At 36.3% G+C, this 19061-nt stretch overlaps 1 protein-coding gene across 3 annotated transcripts in view; it reads left to right on the top strand.

The window, feature by feature from the left end:
* Positions 1-17588, top strand: part of LOC142987691 (uncharacterized) — a 397705-nt gene extending 380117 nt beyond the window's left edge. For 2 of the 3 annotated variants that reach the window (XM_076136636.1, XM_076136635.1), the window contains 2 exons: positions 5519-5578; positions 13098-14778. In XM_076136636.1, the coding sequence (XP_075992751.1) occupies positions 5519-5578; positions 13098-14633 (1596 nt within the window). In that variant the 3' untranslated portion in view covers positions 14634-14778. Of the gene's footprint in view, positions 1-5518; positions 5579-13097 lie in introns of all 3 variants that reach the window. The other variant, XM_076136637.1, reaches the window with a different exon arrangement.
* Positions 17589-19061: the final 1473 nt, after the last annotated feature.

Below are 19061 nucleotides of genomic sequence, written 5' to 3'. Positions count from 1 at the left end.
AACGTCAAATGTAATGAAATGGATTACTTTGTATGCGACAAACCACGAATTATGTCAAAAAAAGCATGAAATTCAGGTTCTTTTATTTATTTCTACATACAAATTATTCAAAGCTTTAGTTTGAGTGCTCTCTTAGTGGGAAAACTATGATCGAAGCAGCTAAGTAATTCCAAGAATATTTGCGGAGGCTTTTATTTGGCTTATCTTTCTAATTGAGCGTTATTCTATTGTGAGTGAAACTTAACAGCTATTTTATATTTGTGCTACTGACAAACGATTAACCCAGTTTTCCGTAGGCGCGAAATTTCTAGACTCAAATTTTGCGGTTGTTACTAATTTAAGATTTATGATTTGAATTGAAGAATAACTAATTTAGTAAAATAATGAATGGGTATCTTGCTGCTAAAATATTAGTTCGAGAAGAAAACAATTGTTTTTAAGAAATACACGGCTAAGCAAGTTTAGTTAATATACTTACTTAAAATGTATCCTTTACTTACTAAATTATTGGTAACATTCATAAAGTTATTTTGACAGATAATGCATGAGGCATCCGTAAATTAATTATTCCTCTAATAAGTTTATATGTTTGTTGGAAAAATGGCATTTATAAACAATAATTTAATCAAAATCAGAAGAAAGATGAACATTGGAAAACATATCACAAGTTTAAAGATGCCATAAGAATTTATTGTGTCAATTAGACGCAAGTGCATCGACGTCTGCATAAATAACATAACTCCTTGGTACGCGAGACTGTCCGTAAAATAGTCTATGGCTAACCATAGACATTTATATGTTTCATAAAATCACATCGTAAAATTCGAACGGATTTGAAATTACTTCGTTCGGAAATTCATTCTGCACTACGCAGTTTTTATAGAAGTTTTTAAAGTTATATTAAGTATGAACAATGCAGAAGTTAGCAAGTTATAAATAAAGAACAAATACATAATAATACCGTAGACCTCTCAAGCATCAGCAAAACTTGTCTACTTAAGTTATTTACAGAGCTTGCGTATTGTTACACAACTCATCTTGTTCGTACTTACAACTTCCGCCTTGTAACTTCCATTAATTAAGAAAATTTACTTGTTTACTTTACCACGTGTATGAAAATACACATTTGAACAACCTACACGAATCCTTGAAAATAATAACACAAAGAAACAAATGGATCCTAAATCTAGATTAGAAAAATACATTGGATCTAAAATTGAAAAACGAAATCTAATTTATTTGATAGATCTATGTGATAGATTATAATCTTCAAATAGCTTCAACAATCAATATAACTGGCAGGCTATCAATACGAGTCAATACATAAATAACCTATTAGAGAGCCCACTATCAAGCTAGTTGTACAAAAGCCGATGTCAATATTTAACTTGCTTGCTTTGAGGAGAACGAGAGTAAAGCTCTCCATCTGTGTACTTTAAAAGAGATATAAACAATGTACGCGAATCGAGGCTTGTTTTCATTGTCTTTGCCTTGACTTTAAAAAAAAGAATTGATAAAACTCATTGTTTTTTTTTTCGCTCTGATGTTGGCCATTTTGTAAACGCTGCAGTGTGTTTTAAATTGATTGCTGCTACTTAATAATTCATAATAATAATGTAGTTCCCAAAATGTTGATAAAATAAAATTGATGAACGCTATTAAATTATTTATCTCGTTGTTTATAGTCGGTGTAATAAAACACAGAGAATCGATTATGAAGTAAATCGGATTATTATATGAAACCGTATATCGCTAATCTTATTAATACGTAATAAAACACAGTCGCCAAATGCACCCAGCGTTGGATCTGCGCCAAAACCTGAACTTTGTGATAATCAAATGAAATGTCATATTTTATTCGAGTGAAAAAAAAACGACTGCAGTTTTCATTAGAGAAAAGTCGTATTACTTGCAAACTCATTTCGAGTTGATTGCAAAACTCGAGTTTTTTTTGTGTTACTATTAGCATTAATGAAATCAATTTCAACCCTTCATTCTGAATTCACTAACGCTTTCGTAAATCGGAGACACAAAATCCCTTTTTCGGTAAGGAACTCTTCAGAAAGTAGTCGGGAGGGTCGCCGGGCAATGGACACCCTCCACAAAGGCCCTCAGAGGTCACATACCTCCTCTAAAAGGGTTTTTGTAAACACTGTCTCCTTTCCGATAGAAAACGCGTTTACTTTATCTAACAATATCTTCTTAGAAAGGGGTAAACCACCCTTCTTTTTGCAGAAATCACTACTTTAAATGTATACAGATGTGTCGTACACTTTTATTTGCGAAACGAATCGAGACGGAATGTGAGAGATACGGGTTTACGAAATAACCTTATCTGTTCAGTAGTATTTCTAATAAGATGTGGAGATAAAGGAATATTGTGTGTCGTTTCTGTTAAGGACGTTTATCGTCACATGCAAGTTATGGCAGCCAGCTGAACACAACTATCGTCATCATCGTAAACTGTTTCGGTTCATCGTAGTGCGATGCGATATGACTTGTAACCGTACGCAATCAGAAAACGATATTGGGTGTAGTTGTAGTATGAATATTCTGTGATCAAATTCAAATGCCTTTGCACACGAAGATAATGTTCAATATTCAAAGAAAGGAATGTTAATGTTAGTCATTATGTAATTAAAAAAAATAGAAACAAAAGATTCAGCTACAATATCCAGCCAGAGTTTGAACATTAGCGTTACACAAAACAATTTTTTCCAACCTCTTTCAACCAAACTTAACCGACAAAAGGAAAAACATTTTAAAACTAGCATAGTCATTACCGCCATTTTGTTTTGCATTTCACAAATACTGGCTGTTAAATTGGAGCCGGGGAGAGGAGTGACATAGCGAATTACTTTTTAGAGGAAATTTCGCGCACTCACTGTTGTAACGAGGGCTGCTTGCGACCACAGACAAACAAACTAAGTAAAGTTTTTAACTTTTGTAGTTGGTCGGTGTTACGTAGTTGAACCGTGGTCTGTACAGCCGGCTACGTCGTCCGTAGGCTTTGCACGTTGACTAATGAGCGTGCAATAGCTGCCTGAATACCGCTCCGTTATGCCCGCTGAATATCCCACGCAGAATTGTTTCGGATGGATTTTAAACTGACATATTTACGGTTGCGCCGTTTTCAGCTTTCATTGCTTTCCTTAATGTTGCATTAATTGTGAAGTGAATAAGATTTAATACAAATAAACATTGAATTTAATCATTACTCTCTATGATACTTTGAAATCTTGATCTAAAATACAATCTAATAATAATAATAATACCTACTACCTTTAATGAATAGTAAATAGAAATACGTCGCAGTGTCTACGAAATAATAACTAGGTACACAAAGCATCGTGAATTCGAACTACAACCACATGAATATCTAAAGCGAACCAACAAAGAACTCCAATCATTCGTAAACGTCTCAATCAATACTTGACAACAAATTATTTCTTTGCTTTGTACTTCAAAGCAAGACTATTAATAACTACTGATTCACAATTACTACCCCAACCTTGCAATTTCGCGCAATTACCTACTTGAAAATTCGCGAAACAGCCGGTTAAAGCTAAGAATGGCTGAACGGTTAACAAACGTGGTACAATTACCGGGGCTTGTGCCTTTTTTAATGGAATAGTTATAAATGGTCATAAACATAGTGTATGATAATCGCTAGTTTGATGGGAAATGCCATGTGAGGCCAGTTAATGCGTGCAATGACCACTTAAAGGAGGATTTCCTATGGTTATTTCTAGCGTTTAGTAGGAAGTAGTGCATTTAAATGTCCTATAAAGTACCGTCTTAGTACTGGAATAGTGTCAGTGCAATTAACCATAATTTTCATAATTGCAGGTTAACGATGGACGATAATTTGCTCGCTAGGTTTTGCATTAGACAAAACTTTGTTATATCTTTGTTTAAGGAAGCAGATGTACAGTCTTTATTGCGGCAAATTCTTTTCTTGATCTTTATCTTTTTGTTAAATATAAAGTTATTTACACAAAAATCTATCTACTCCAAACCATAGAAACACGAACCTGTAATGCGGTCAGTACCAAAGATTGAAGCACTTGAATTTTTATAAACGTTTTGCCAAATGATTATCTATTTTCTATGCTCTAAGCTTTCTTCTATCAACGAATTCATAGTCAAATAATCAAGCACTCTAAATTAATTAGTCTCTCTCGATCCTGCCACAACAATCGTATGTATGTACCAAGTACCTATACCAAAATAAGCCGTCGTGTACTGCAATGATATCCGTGATGAATCCCCACATTAGCCGGTCAAACTCGCCGTATATTCCGGGTAATTTGCACATTGAAATTATAGTGTACTGTCCACGTACTGATGCTAAACAACCGCGGTTGTGACGGTAAACTGATGTTTGTGGTTGTTGATAGACAACCTTTGAGGTTTCAAAATATTTTAGTTAACACACCTGCCGAATTTTTTTCTCATATATGACCATAAAAGAGCGGGTTGTGATCGTTTTGATAATTTATTTGATTTATAAGATGAGAATATTTAAATAAATATTTTGCTTAAACCAATTCGTTCGTTAAAAAATAAACCAAATCACAAGATTATGTGATTGTAGAGTTATATCAAAAAGTACTTTAAATGAAAGAGACCACAGTTGCAAAGTATTATTAAGATGTTAAGTGAAGGTTTGAGGTTTTCTATTACAAAGATGAATAGTTTAAAACATGCACTAAGCCTTCTATTTGGTTAAGCCAAAACTTGCTAGTTACTGGCTTCAAAACATCACTTTTTAATGTTAATTTTACTCCCTAAAGACAAGTTACTAAATAAACCATAAATTAGCCAACAACATAAAGGTGTGTCCACATATAGAACAGTGAAGCGTGCGTGCGTCACACCCTTGTACAATCAATTTGCGAAACACCCTAATTAACGTGCCGAGTACAGTAATAATTAGCGAAAAAATTAATTGATTGACATTTTTTATGGCTGTTTCACGCCAAAGCAATTATCTTGACATGCCTTTTAATCCCTAAAGACGTGTTTAATTTTTTTGCTAGGTAATCATTCCCCGTAGGCATGTTTTAATTCATGTTTCGCTAGTTTATTGGTATGTAGTTAAGTATGTTAATGTCACAATGGGAATAGTACTTTTAATTCTATACCAATTGTATTTAGAAAGTTCACAATTCTTTATGGCATTTTTTGCATTGAATTACGCTTGCCTTGGAAGATTACAAATTGCAATAGTAAATTTATTATAATCATTATGTGCTCATTTTCCGAGGAGAGAACGGCTTATAAAGCAAATAACTTTAACTTTTAAAATATAATATTTTTATACCTGATGTATAAAAGCATTAACTTGTGTATCGTTCTTCAAACTCTCCTTGCTGTCAAATACACACCATTTTTTCGAAGTTGCCATACTACAAAACCAAAACATATTTCTTTCCCATATCACATAACGATTTATGCATTGATATTAATATAGTTTTATCACGTAATAAACAAGGGTTTTTCCTGTTGTCCACAGATGTCGCCACTCCGCGGCGGACGGAGGTTCGCTGCCCTCCTCACATACAACACTTTCATGGTAAGTATCTGTCACTAAGTATTGTTATTGCCCTAGTTTTCTTAGATGGTAACACTGTAACATCGTATCAATGAAAGTTTAATGGGTTTCTTTTCTATTTACTTTATAGAACAAAGTGTTTTCTTCGCTATTATGTACGTAAATGTAAGTAATAAATAAAAAGAAAATTTTCAAGAAAATTATAATTCTTTACGACTCTATGCTAGGCAATCCTACTGATGCTAAAATACTTTTTGCATAAGGTCATTTTAAAATTATATTTTTCGCTAAACTTATACGTTTGTTAGACAGCAAGCATGTAAGAAAATCAGAAAAAAAGACTAAGAAATGTCATTTGAATTCATTGTACAGCTATTAAATTAATTGTAAATTATGACGCATAAGTAATCACAATAATTAAATATTTACAACTGCATGACTGGCCATTTCTCGTCCTATTTAATTATTTCTATCGCTATTTTCTAGCCCTATAGATTACAAGCGAACCTACAATTTCGTTTCTTACGATATAATTATAATTAATGGCTTCCAATCCTTGCGAGAGCTATTAATTTAGCCTGTCTGGCCACGTGGCTATGACTGGTATTAATCACTTTGTACTTAAGCGATTCTAATAGAAAAAATGTTGCTGATTCTGCAGGTTTACTCTCATTATTTATTGCTTTTCAACTTAATTCATTTGGTATAATAGATTTTGTTAAGAAAATACTACAAATATATAAGCGATAGACACAAATAGCACGAAACAATTTTGTAAACTTCTCGTGAAGAAAATACTGATATATCCTACTAACAATCTTGCTGTAGGGTCGTTTATTGACACTTTTTAAAGTCAATATTATTATGGTTACAAACTCACGATTATTTTTCGGCATTATAGAATCTATTCTGTACGTGACAACCTTACTTTAATTGCCAATCTAATTGTCCCGTGTGGTGTTCAATTGTCGTTAATTAGACATCGTAATTGACACAATTCGTTCGACAATCAAAACAAAAACCAAACATTAGATTGTATTATTTTTTCTTTGTAAACAAACCTAGAATCAAAGGCATTTTAACCGCCCGAAAACCTTAAAAATGACCAATAAAATCGCTTAACCCTTTTCCAATACGTTCTTTATACAAAAACTATCCGCGTAAACCGCGAACCAATTACAGCTCTCCAATAAATCTTGATAATAATATTGATAACCGTGACATAGTGTGGCACAATGAATTACGTACGTAAACAACGGACCGGGGGTAATTTATACCCGCAACGTTTTCCTAATTAAATCACTAGTGTTGTACCGGGCATGTGGCCGACGCCAGTGACAATCGAATCACTGATGTTCCGACTTCCGACTTAGATGGTGAACTTTAGTTAACTTTGAGGTGTTGAACAAAGGGTAGTGTGAAGTTAGTTTTAATTATTGATGTAGTTGTATTCTGTGTAGGTGTAGTATAGATGTCGTGTTGTTGTAACTTCTAATTATTCGTTAAGAGAAAATAACGAGCACCCGTGTAACCCACTTCCAAAATGCTTCGATATAAACGCTTAGTCGTGGCGCTTAAGCTCTTAAACTCCTGAAAATACCTTCAATAGCTATCTGAAATTGAAACCAGAATCAAATAAAGCCCTAAAAGCCATCACCCAAACGATATTTGTCTATTAGTCCAAACAATTAACGTTGAAGCTCCACCAGGCGTCGCCCCAGTGCGTCGTTGCAATCTGCATAATACGCGACACTCATTTACCCACCGTTTGTGAGCGACAAATGAAGCGAACACTACTGAAAATGCTTAAAACGACCATCACAACCTGACCCCTGTCTTCCAACTTAAATTTTGAAGTAAAGTATCAACGGTAGCTGGACGTAGTGCTCGCCCGAAACGCAAATATTCGCGGGATGTCTAATAGCGCGTAAACCCTGTGATTGTTCGCCGACTATAGCAGCCATTTTGTTTCACGAATCGACGAACTCCTTGTATTCCATATTCGAAATTCATATGATGGCGCAGTTTAAAATTATTGTCGATGGTCTATGAAAGACGAAGCGCTCATAACTGGTTGCACTGATCTATGGACGATCTTACGTAAGTAAAATCAAATTTTGGCTGGCTTTAGGTTCCACCTATTTGATAAAGTTATTGACATCAATTTAGGCGAATATTACAAAGTTACTGAGGTCGAGTTATCGATAATATTTCAAGCGATTATGAGTACAACTCTAACAAGATACTTACTAACAGTTTGAAAGGCGAGCGTATAAAGAATTTACATTGCAGCAATATGCTTTTAAGTCATTTTCACTTTAAGTAGTTAGCCGTAAAGCATCTTATTTTCAAAGAGATAATAATATGCGCTAAGTGTCTACAAACCAGTTGAAACACGGACAGACATTACTGCATATTGGATTTACACATTACGATGTTACGAATGATATTCTGTTCAGTTTACCGTTAAAAATAACGTTCCAATATGCAGTAAAATATATTTTTTGGAAAGCTGAAACATTAATCGTGGTCAATATATCGTGGAACTGCACCTAATTGCTTGAAAGCAATTTGCAGACGTATGATTGACAAATCTTGTGTTACGCGGGGTATATTTTCGAAACACTGGCGCAGTGTGAATATGAAAACACCAATATACGTAAAGTATATTTTTGATGACATTGTTATTGAGATTAATTTAAATATGTACTTTTTTTATGCTTCTTCCTACTTTTGTTTTAAAGTAGGTACATCTAACCTTTACGCAAAATATGATTTTTCTCTATGTTTTCACATTTTCTGTAAGAAAAGTCAAATGAAAATAATTTTAACAAATCAAATAAGCACTTAAATCTATAACTTCTTATAAAGATTTTCAGAAAATACAATATCTACATGCATATTTTATGAAGATGCAATTTTAAATTTTCCTGAAAACATGCATTCACATTCCCAAAAAAAAGTTGCTTTCGTTATATCGTAGTTATATTTTAATTCAAACTTAATTTTAACCCTTCACCTGCCGTATGTTAATTCGTATGATATTGGAAACATTACAACTAGATTAATTAGACAGGTGTCAATATTATGACAGTTGGAATTACCGCGTGTATCAGTGAGGCACTCAATTAAGTGGCCGCTCACAATCAGTTGATCAAATACTATTGAATGTTTACTAATAGAAAAGTAAGCGAATTTTGATATTTTATACTTTAAATTAAAATGGATGCTAAGGTTTATTAAATTGTTCTAATTTTACTTTATAGTTTTAAGGAACGGCAAAATATTGAGTAACTAAGAGCTATCTTAATGGTACCTTTTAAGGACCTCTTAATTATTTTTGCCTATAATTTTAGACAGGTTGACTTTATCTGTCGCAAAATCTTCTAAGAGATATTTATAGTAGTAGTAGTATAATATAGTCAGCTGCATGATATCTATTATATTGTTATGCTCATAGCTAAGTCAGTATGTAGCGATAAATTCTAAAATTATTGACCCACTAGTTCACATCGTACAACCAACAAAACAAAATATTTCCCCAAAAATTCAACCACAAATTTCACCCGCAAAACGGGGAAGCTCTCTAATTACAAGTTGTCGAAACATCCTAATGCTATATAATCTTACTTTACACATTGCCGTATATTATAGAATATTAACGTGTTCCACCATATTACTGCGTCTGCAATAGACTACACGCAGAATTAATTAATAGATGATTGGTTTAGTTATCTCTCTGGCTCAGTATATGTGTCTCCATAACTTATGTGTACGTGTTTACGTAGACCCGATGTAATTGAGTTTGGAGATTAGTTTTCCAAAGATGAAACAATAAGATGTTGGATATTTCAAACGTAATATATCGCCTGTTCTTCTCACACGTGACGGAGTATATTGTCACTTTGTTTGGGAAATTAGAACTTATTTAATACTGCCTTCGGCAAAGACATAAGGACAGGCTATACTTCTTTCAAAATAGTATTGCTATTGCACTTATTTGTCCTTTTAATTGTTATATAAAGCAATTATATGAGACCTATTCTCAAAAAGTTCCCTAGTGTTAAGTAAGATTGATGCTTAGAATGCAGCTTTCAATAAACATTCAAAACACAACGATACTCGCCCAAAATTAGGGTCTTGTCAACGTCAAATCTGTTAGCAAAATCTTCCCACATCACAGGCTGATAATAATCATAATTAATTATAACATTTAGCTTCACCCACTGCCCTCTCTCACAAACAAAAACAAGGAAACAAAACAACGAACAACTCTTAAAATTCTCCCTCAAAACGAAACGAAAGTGTCACCTTAAATTTGAATGTTATTACAATGACGTTTATCCCTTCGCGACCCAGTTCCCTCACGCCGGACATCTTCGAAATACTCGAATTTTTAATCAACAAGCCCTTGGAACCCGCTAATTTGAATAGCGGACCACGCAAGGGTTGTTTTAGGGTACCGCACTAATAAATGACAACGTTCGTGTTAATGGTTTTCCGTAAGGATGTGCCAGATTCGGGTTATACCGATACCGATTTTGCGGTGTTGCGGTCTCAATGTTTACCCGACGATTTTGAATTGAATTTATCATTTATGTAATTTATGCCGATGAAGGAAGAGGTTCTGTTCTATTTACTTGGAATAACTCTAAGAACAGATTCTACATAATATATCAAATTTTTAACATAATCAGTAAAGATATTCGCTCTATGACACTTTCGCAATTCTTTTTCGCAAGACATAGAAAAAAGCCCTTTCACATAAAGACATTTATAGAAAAAAAAGGGCTAATCAATTATATAATTTTCTAAAAATCATCGAGATAAGATTCATCTTCATCATTTATGTTTCTAAGAGTAAATATTATCAATATTCGAACTATACACTTTCATAAAAATACCTTTAACACAAAGTTATCAAAACCTATTAACCAACAACGCTAATCGATATCCACAACAATCCACAGACTTAGTAAAACCTGAGCCGATATCTCTAAAATCCGTATACAAACTCCCAACACTAGGCCACAACAAACTGGGGCATTTGCATTTAAAACGGCATGTGTTATTGCTCTCAAATTGTTGCGGATCTATTAGCGCAAGGTCCACGGAAGCCGAGGATTAAGCCGTTTGTCTAATAGCACTAAGAACCACCGCGGTCCTATAAAGCCGGCTTGTTACTTTTATGCTAACAATGTTTTCATACAACCATTTGAGGGTTAAGTTTTAAGTATAATGCGTGTTAATGCTGCTGAGCTAATTTTAAATGTGTTGATGTTTGAATTTTAATTGAAGTGAATATTCTTGTAGATGTCTCAAGCATGTCTGGTAAAGAGAAGGACATTTCTGAAAACGTAGTGTAATTGTCGAGTTCTGTGGAATCGTGAGAAATTCTAAGAACTTACTTAAAACGAGTTCAAGGGAAAATTGTATTGACAATCGGGCAACTCAAAAATCGGATTTATTTAAAAATCTTCTCACAATAAAAAAAGAAAGCAGTTCTTTAAAAAAAATGAAAAGTAGGATAGTAAAAAGGCCATTTAATTCATTGCTTTACTTTCTACATTGAAATTCCCCTCACAAATCAACCGCACTAACACTCCACAAGGCCCTCTACACCGAGGCTCTATAATTAAACCTAGTACCGGCCCTTTATTCCGGCTCGGTACACACTTGACGGCAATTTTTCCATCAACGAAGGCCGTAATTATTGCATTTGCATTGCTATCTCTCGACGCGAACGAAGCGGTGTAACGGCTACCGAAATTGTTTGTTACCATGAATCGTTTTAAGGTTATATTTTGGATATTTTCATTTGAGAAAATTTCTTGGTTAAAATAAAGTAATCTACCAAAAATAAAACAAATTGTATCATAGAACAAAAGAAGTAAGACGAGTCTCACGAGACACTTTTAATAAGTGTACGGTGCTTTGAAGTTATAACCACATTACCGTAAATAAAATTGCAAGCTTGAAAACATAGCCATTTGATTCTATTTTAATGTGTGACCGTACAAATATTGTACTATGTCGAGTTAACAAAATATCCTTCAATTTTCAACAGAATATAGAAAACAAAACAATGATAACAATATCACACAAAGGTATCATTAAGCTAGCTTTCAGAAAACTCAAATATCCGACGTGTTATAGCGCAAAACGGTCCAAAACAACACGTCGAGGCCCGGGTTTATTGGATTTTAGCGGAAATTTCACTCGTACACGGGACGAAACGAGCAAAACACCCACCACTGTTTGCCAATCACCCTCGCATATCGAATTTTGATTTCTGATTTGTATCGGAACAACCATCCACGGTATAAATAGGGCAACGCGCGAAATGCCCAAATGGAATGCAAAACTACGGATGTGCCGGACGCGTCGGAATCTGTGCATGTAAAACGCATGCAATCATACATACGCCGCCCCGCAACAAAAACGTTACTGTTCCTACTGTTTGTACTGTTACACAATAGCTGTTCCCGCTAACCGAATCCACCCAAATTGTTTTTCTCTGCGGTATGTAAACCAGCTTACAAACTCCAACAAAAAAGTTGAAAAGTTAATCCTAGAAATAAAGCTCCGCTCTGGCAGTCTTATTGCAATAACCGATCCCCGAGAGGCACGCAAACACTCGAAACTTGCTCGATGCTATCTTGGATGTCCAATTGAGTTTTCATCCCGTGCAGCTCCTCCATAGAATGCTAATAAACCCACTTACCCGACAAACTACTAGTAGCTTTGTCTTTTAAAGTAAGGAGATTGTCGGCGTTGCATCTATCAGCAATCTCGCTGTAACAAAATTAAACTCGACTTTGTAATTCTAAAGTCGAATCTCGACTACACTCGGATCTCGCTGCTAATTGTTGGAAAGAGGAAACGTAATAAAAGTGCTAGTCTTTGAAGCAAAGAAGCTGGCCCCGAGCGGCTCCGAAGAGCGCATTTTAATAAATTAAAACTGCGCAAAATTCCCATTCCAATATCATTTTATTTTCCCTTTTGCGTCCTTTCGCCGAGCTCGCCCGCCTTACATTGATTCCATTTCACTGAAAGACCATCAATCTACCTACCTACTCCTGCGTATTAAAAACATTCCGTTTATTTTCAAAGAAGCATATGTACTTTAGTAATTGAAATGATTCGGATTCACTTACACATAGCCGGTGGACAAACGGCCGACCTAACGTTTGCGGTCCAGTTCACGCTTAACGAAATGTTGGTGCCGGAATTGAGATAGCATTCGAGCGTATGTTTAGACCGTACATATCGTATGTACTCGCTAACCGTACCCGTGATACGGAGATGCTTTTAACGAAATATGTATATTCATTCCGACCTAGCTTTAACACCGAATGCATATTCAGTTTCTGTTTAGTGTCAATCGATGACTCGGAATGGCCGGAATGCCTTTGAAATCGGATTCTCGAATAGTTTCGTGCATTGAGACTAAATCGATTAAGAGCCCAAATTCGTACCGTAAACGTGCTCAAATAGTACTTAGAAATGTAGATTAAAGTGTTTATTCTCTGTATTCCAGGTGCTGCTGATATCGCTGGAGCTGCTGGCGTGGCGCAGCGGAGCAGCGGCGCTGGCGAACTGTCCCACCGGGTGTAACTGCAACGACGACACCCTCGTGGTGGTGTGTGAGGAGAGCAGGCTCGACGTGCTGCCCATCGCCCTCAACCCCTCCATACAGCGGCTAATCATCCGCAACAACAAAATCAAGACCATCGACAGCTCCATGCAGTTTTACGCCGAGCTGCAACACTTGGACCTGTCCCAGAATGAATTAGTGAACATTCCATCGAAAAGCTTCGCATATCAACGCAAACTACAGGAGTTACATCTGAACGATAACAAAATATCCTCAGTAACGAACACAACTTTCCAAGGTCTCAACTCATTGACGGTATTGAATTTGAGGCATAACTTTTTGGAGGAACTTACAAATGGAGTTTTCGCTACTCTTCCGAGATTAGAAGAATTGAACTTGGGACGAAATGGAATATCGAGAATCGAGCCCAGGGCGTTCGCCGGCTTGTCCGCGTTGAGGATCTTGTATCTTGATGACAACCAGCTGAGTTCAGTGCCCACGACGTCGTTTAGCCTGTTAGGTAGCCTCGCTGAACTACACGTTGGATTGAACGTGTTTTCGTTCCTACCGGATGATGTATTCGCGGGTCTAAACAGGCTAACTGTATTAGATTTGAACGGAGCTGGTCTCTCCAATATTAGTGAGTATGCGTTCAGAGGGCTTCCAGGACTAAGAAGTCTAAATCTATTTGGTAATAGATTATTCACAGTTCCTACACACCAGTTATCTGGACTTACGAGATTAGAGGAATTGTATATCGGACAGAATGACTTCCTGACTCTCGAAAGCCATTCGTTTAAGGGATTGAAAAACCTGAAATACTTGGACATAACAGGCGCAACTCAACTAGAACGAGTTGAGAAAGGAGCATTTGAAGATAATATCAATTTAGAACAAATTGTTTTGGCAAAAAATAAGAGATTGTCAATCATAGAGGATTGCACGTTGTTGGGCTTGCCGAAGTTGAAGCATGTTTCACTAAGAGACAACAACATCGTCACTTTAAGTGAAAGCATCTTCATTGGAAAAGAACTAAAGCAGCTCGATTTAACTGACAACCCTATTTTCTGTGACTGCCAACTTCTATGGCTGCATGAGCTATTAAACGATAAGAGCAACTTCACTCAAATACATTGCGTAAGTCCTGAACATTTGAAAGATAAACCCTTAAGAAACTTGAACGCTGATGATTTGGGCTGTGTACTTCACGACACACGACAACAGACCATCATCTGTATCGTAGTTGTCGCTTGTGTCGCCACTATTGCAACGTTAGTGTTAATATTGTACAGATACCGTAAGAGCATGCAGGAGAAGCTGAAGGACTACAAATGGAACAAGGGAAGGAAGAACCTTGAGTACCATAAACCCATCTCCACGGAGGAGGACTGCATAGTGCGCGGCATCCACCCCTCCCAGTACCCCGCCCCTCCCCCGCACACCCCCGGCCTCAGGCCAATTCCGGTGACGGAACTGTAGCTAGAGCTTTACGCCTCCCCGAGCGTTTTCTTCATGTCAGGCGGCCAGGGCTCCGCGCGCCGGCCGCAGCGCTCGGGGGGCGGCGGCGGCGGCACGCTGCCCGCTAACGGCTTCACGTACATCGGCGGCGACGCGCGCCCGCACCCGCCGCATCAACCGCTCACGCTGAACAACGGCGCCCCGGCACACCACCTCAACAACGGCTCGCTTCGCTCTCTGCCGGATAAAAAGAACAACCGCAACGGTGTCGTGTGCCACCCGGAGAACTTCCAGCGCAACCTCGACACCCGCTACTCCAGGAAACAGGAGAACGGCTACATGCGCAACTCCGAGACCATCATCGGGTTCCCGCGCAACGACCGGGAGTACGAGAGGGAGCACACGGACTACAGCGAGCCCGAGTACTCCATCATCCCGGAGAACGGGTACGGGCGGCCGATGGACGACTACCCTCGCTCCTGCACCCACTCCAACACGTTTAACTGTTGAGTGCGCGCCGAGAACTATCTCAATCGTTTGTGATCTTGTAATTCTAGCAATAAATCTTCATTCCATTAAGTTTTCTATGGACGGAGTCAGTCGTGACGGACGTAGTGCTCTAGAGCGGTTAGTGACATTAGTATTTCGGGTCCGGTGTACGTTCGACCAGTGAGGACTATCCTGTATCGTATTCGTTTAAAAGAGTACCTTATTTGTAAATTATAAATTTAAGTAGTGATGGATCTATTTTTCAATGGACGCTCGGGGGCTCGGGGCGTACCTGGGTGTATGAAAGTGAGACTTTCACACGAGACAACGGTACAATGTACAGACTAGTCGCGCAGGCAGCAGGTGGCAGCAGCGGGACGAGGCGAGGGCCGCGCGCCCGGTGCAGCGCCCTCTATCGTACCTCGTCAAACATTGTGATTTGTAATTTTTTCTACCAGTGCGGTGGATTTTGTATTTGATTTTGTACAAAAAACCATTCCATATGATATCTTTTAATGTCTAATATTTTATTTATAAATGAATAATGTAAGTGTGCGTTAAATAAGACACCAATATGAAACATATTAGGATTAATGAATGTAAATATATTTATACTATATTGAGATATTTATAAAATTTAATACGATCTTGTTCTTCTAAAATTATCGTAAAATTATTTCGGGATATTGTATTATTTGCTATAATGACTGATATCCTAAATTATGAGATTTCTTATGTCTGTCACTACCTACCTATAATTAAATACCTACTTACACTAACTTCTTATTGTGTAGGTACAAGCGCACCCATTATTTATAATAACAACACCACTTCGAACACTTATGCTCAATCCTAATATTGTAATTTTTATTAAGATTGATGTTTAAAGGAGAAAACGATGTCTTCTTAATGTAAAAAGGTTTTTTGTTATCGTTTGTTTCATGTATTTTTAATATTCCACTCTTTGTTAAATGTAGGTATGATCTATTTAAAAAAATACACTACAGTAATCGGTAGTAGGTACCTAAGTAATTAAAAGCACGTAGCGCTCAGCGGAGAGCCATCACCAGGGTTAAGATAGAGTGGCTCCGGCAGTTCGGTATTAATTAGTATAATTGCAATCAACTAGCATGGCTCGATTGGGAGCACGATAATCGAGCGCAAATTACGTCAGGTATCTCTGTGCTATTCGTGCACATACTAAATGCAATTGAGCAGGCATAATTAATACAAATAATTTAAACAATGCTTTAATAGTAGCTATATTTTGTTACACATAACTAACTATGGCTTAATTCTGATTAAAATGAATAGTGCGATCACACCGCAATTTCTTTTGTACAGATACCTTTTTAACTGATAGTTGGCAACAACTGAAAGTTATTTTGTCTGCTGTGAGATGTTGCCAACTTACTAAACTATTTATTTATTGTTTAGGCCGTTTATGAACGATTAGCGACTTAAACAATAAATACCTAACAAGTGGTAGCAAAAGATGAAGAAAGTAACCTGTGTTAAGTTATCATGGTCCTTTTTGTCGCTCCCATAAAAATCATGGTTGCTCTTGTAAAGGAAATTGCGGTGTTTATGTACTAAAATACTAAATAAAATATGCTTTTTTAAATAGATCATACTGTTTGCAATAATGTGCCTCAGGCGAAGATTATCGTCAATATTACTATACTACTATTCATTATCACTTTTCTTGATTTCTACTCATTGTGAATACTTACTTTATCGTTTTACATGACAATGTTCTTGCCATACTCCAATAAGGCATAATGGTATTATAAAATAGGGTATAATAATAATTTTTACTTTGTAGAAATGTGTAATAAGTAAAATTATGATTAAAATATTATGAAAGCGCTGAATATAATGACACTTGTGAATTCACAAAAAAAAAACATGATCAATGAAAACTAGTAGACCAGTGATGTATAGGTACAAGAGCAGATTTTTCCATCCTCAGTTAGCTTTGAGGAATCACCTTTACGTTTTTGACAGTTAATAGACAATTTGTCAAAATTATTTCTTGAATAAACTTATCTGGCGTTGGAAAAGTTGACTCAATTGAACAACTCTAATTAAGCATGTTTTTTTTTGGTTCACCAAGTGTCAAGGGCAGCTCTTGTAAAATAAATAAACGAGTAATATTCGCTAGATACCTTGTCGGTGCCATTGTTTGTCTTCTTGGATTATGGTAGTTTTTTACTCCAGTTTTATAATAACCTACCAGTCATACCTGAACTTTTTGGTGTTTTTATGTTCATGTAAATATGGAGAAATTAAAGACTAAGCAATTATGGCATGTGTTAGTGCCTAGTGAATGCCTAAAAAAGTATACAAGAAAAATGATGAATACATATGAAAAATTGTGATTAGAGTACTCACGACATTGTAATAGAAATCATCGGTCATTTCTGTACTTTATTGTAGTTATTACCTACATACAAACTCGATAAATATAACATACCTCAAATTTAATCGTGTTTTATTGTTGTGGTGAGGCGACCACGTTAACCACCACGGGCCGTCAAATTATCACCTATCTCTTGTTTACTACCCTACTGAATGCTACATAATCAAAGGATCTCTGATTTACAGAAATTAATTTCAAGCAATAGTAACCAACCGGATATCTACATGCCTACATGTTTTAAAATGTTTTCCTCTACCAATTTAAGAATTAACTCAGTTCTTACTACCGTACCTACAGTTGTTGGCTAACTAATTCAGAGCTTTAACATATCTTAACAAACGAACTCAAACCTCGAATGGGTTCGATTACCCTGATGATTTTATGAGAATATCCAAAAGATTAAATATTTTGAAAGATTTCCTCAAACACTATACACAACGCAATGCTACAGGGGTTGGATTTCTTGGTCCAACAAAGTCGGTGGGTGATTTTGTTAAGAATTGCGGCCAGTAGATGGCGTTAAGTACAATTCACCCTATGGTATGGTGACCGTACATGAGAAAAGTCCAAGCATAAGTATAGCCAAAACTGTATTTAAACAACCTACACTGCCTTTTCACCTTCGTAGAAATTAGGAACGATAACATAATGTAACTAAACAACGGAAAAGAATATACCTAGTAAGGTATTCGTATTAATCACTCACATAGAACATTATCTATCACGTGCTAACACAGCTTATTAGTACTTAGTAATTAGTGATATTAACCAAACATAATTATTTACATGCTTAATTGATAGTGTTAAGATAATATTGATAGACTAATCCATAACATAAAATATGAAGGCAAGTTATGTACTTTCTTTGGCGCCAACGATTTCACTTTTTAAATACTAGACGACTAGATAATATATAAAGAGAAGCGTTAGATGCTATTTTCACAAATCATCTAAACCTAAAAAGACCTCGGTTTGGAGCTGTTTTACCTGAAGTTGTTGCGCTCATATTCAGTTGCGCTCACCGGGTGGTAAACGATCAGTGGGTTAAGAAAACCTCGCGCAGTCATAGATGAGTGACCGCATTAAAAGCCTTCAAGCGATTTAAACAACTTTGAAACTAGGTTGACCACTGACCATCTATCGTGCCAGTCCAAAAGACTGTAAGTCGACACGACACACAGTGTTTTCGCTTAACAGAGTCTAATCAATTCCTTTAACCCCCGGTTTCTGAGTACACTTAGCGGTAGTTTATTTATTCAATAGCGTTTCTTTTAAATGAATTTTTTAAATGAAACCGGGGCTAAGTCAGTTTAGTACTTGTGATCAACTTTCTGCAGGCAATGCAATTATCCCAAAACGATTTTTCGAAAGTTACAGTGTTTTGGTTTAGCAGGGCAGCCATACAATAAGACCTAAAGTTTCTTAACACAAGTAAATTGGATTTTTTCTATTACATTAGAGTAGTTTCCATTTTCCCATTTATAGAAAAATAACTATTCAACTGACTGAACCGGTTTCACTTCTGGTTAACTACAGGT

Source organism: Anticarsia gemmatalis, chromosome 3 (assembly GCF_050436995.1).
Source record: "Anticarsia gemmatalis isolate Benzon Research Colony breed Stoneville strain chromosome 3, ilAntGemm2 primary, whole genome shotgun sequence".
Classification (NCBI taxonomy): Eukaryota; Metazoa; Arthropoda; class Insecta; order Lepidoptera; family Erebidae; genus Anticarsia; species Anticarsia gemmatalis.
Note: the sequence above shows the minus strand (reverse complement) of the source record. Positions and strands in the feature narration are given on the sequence as shown.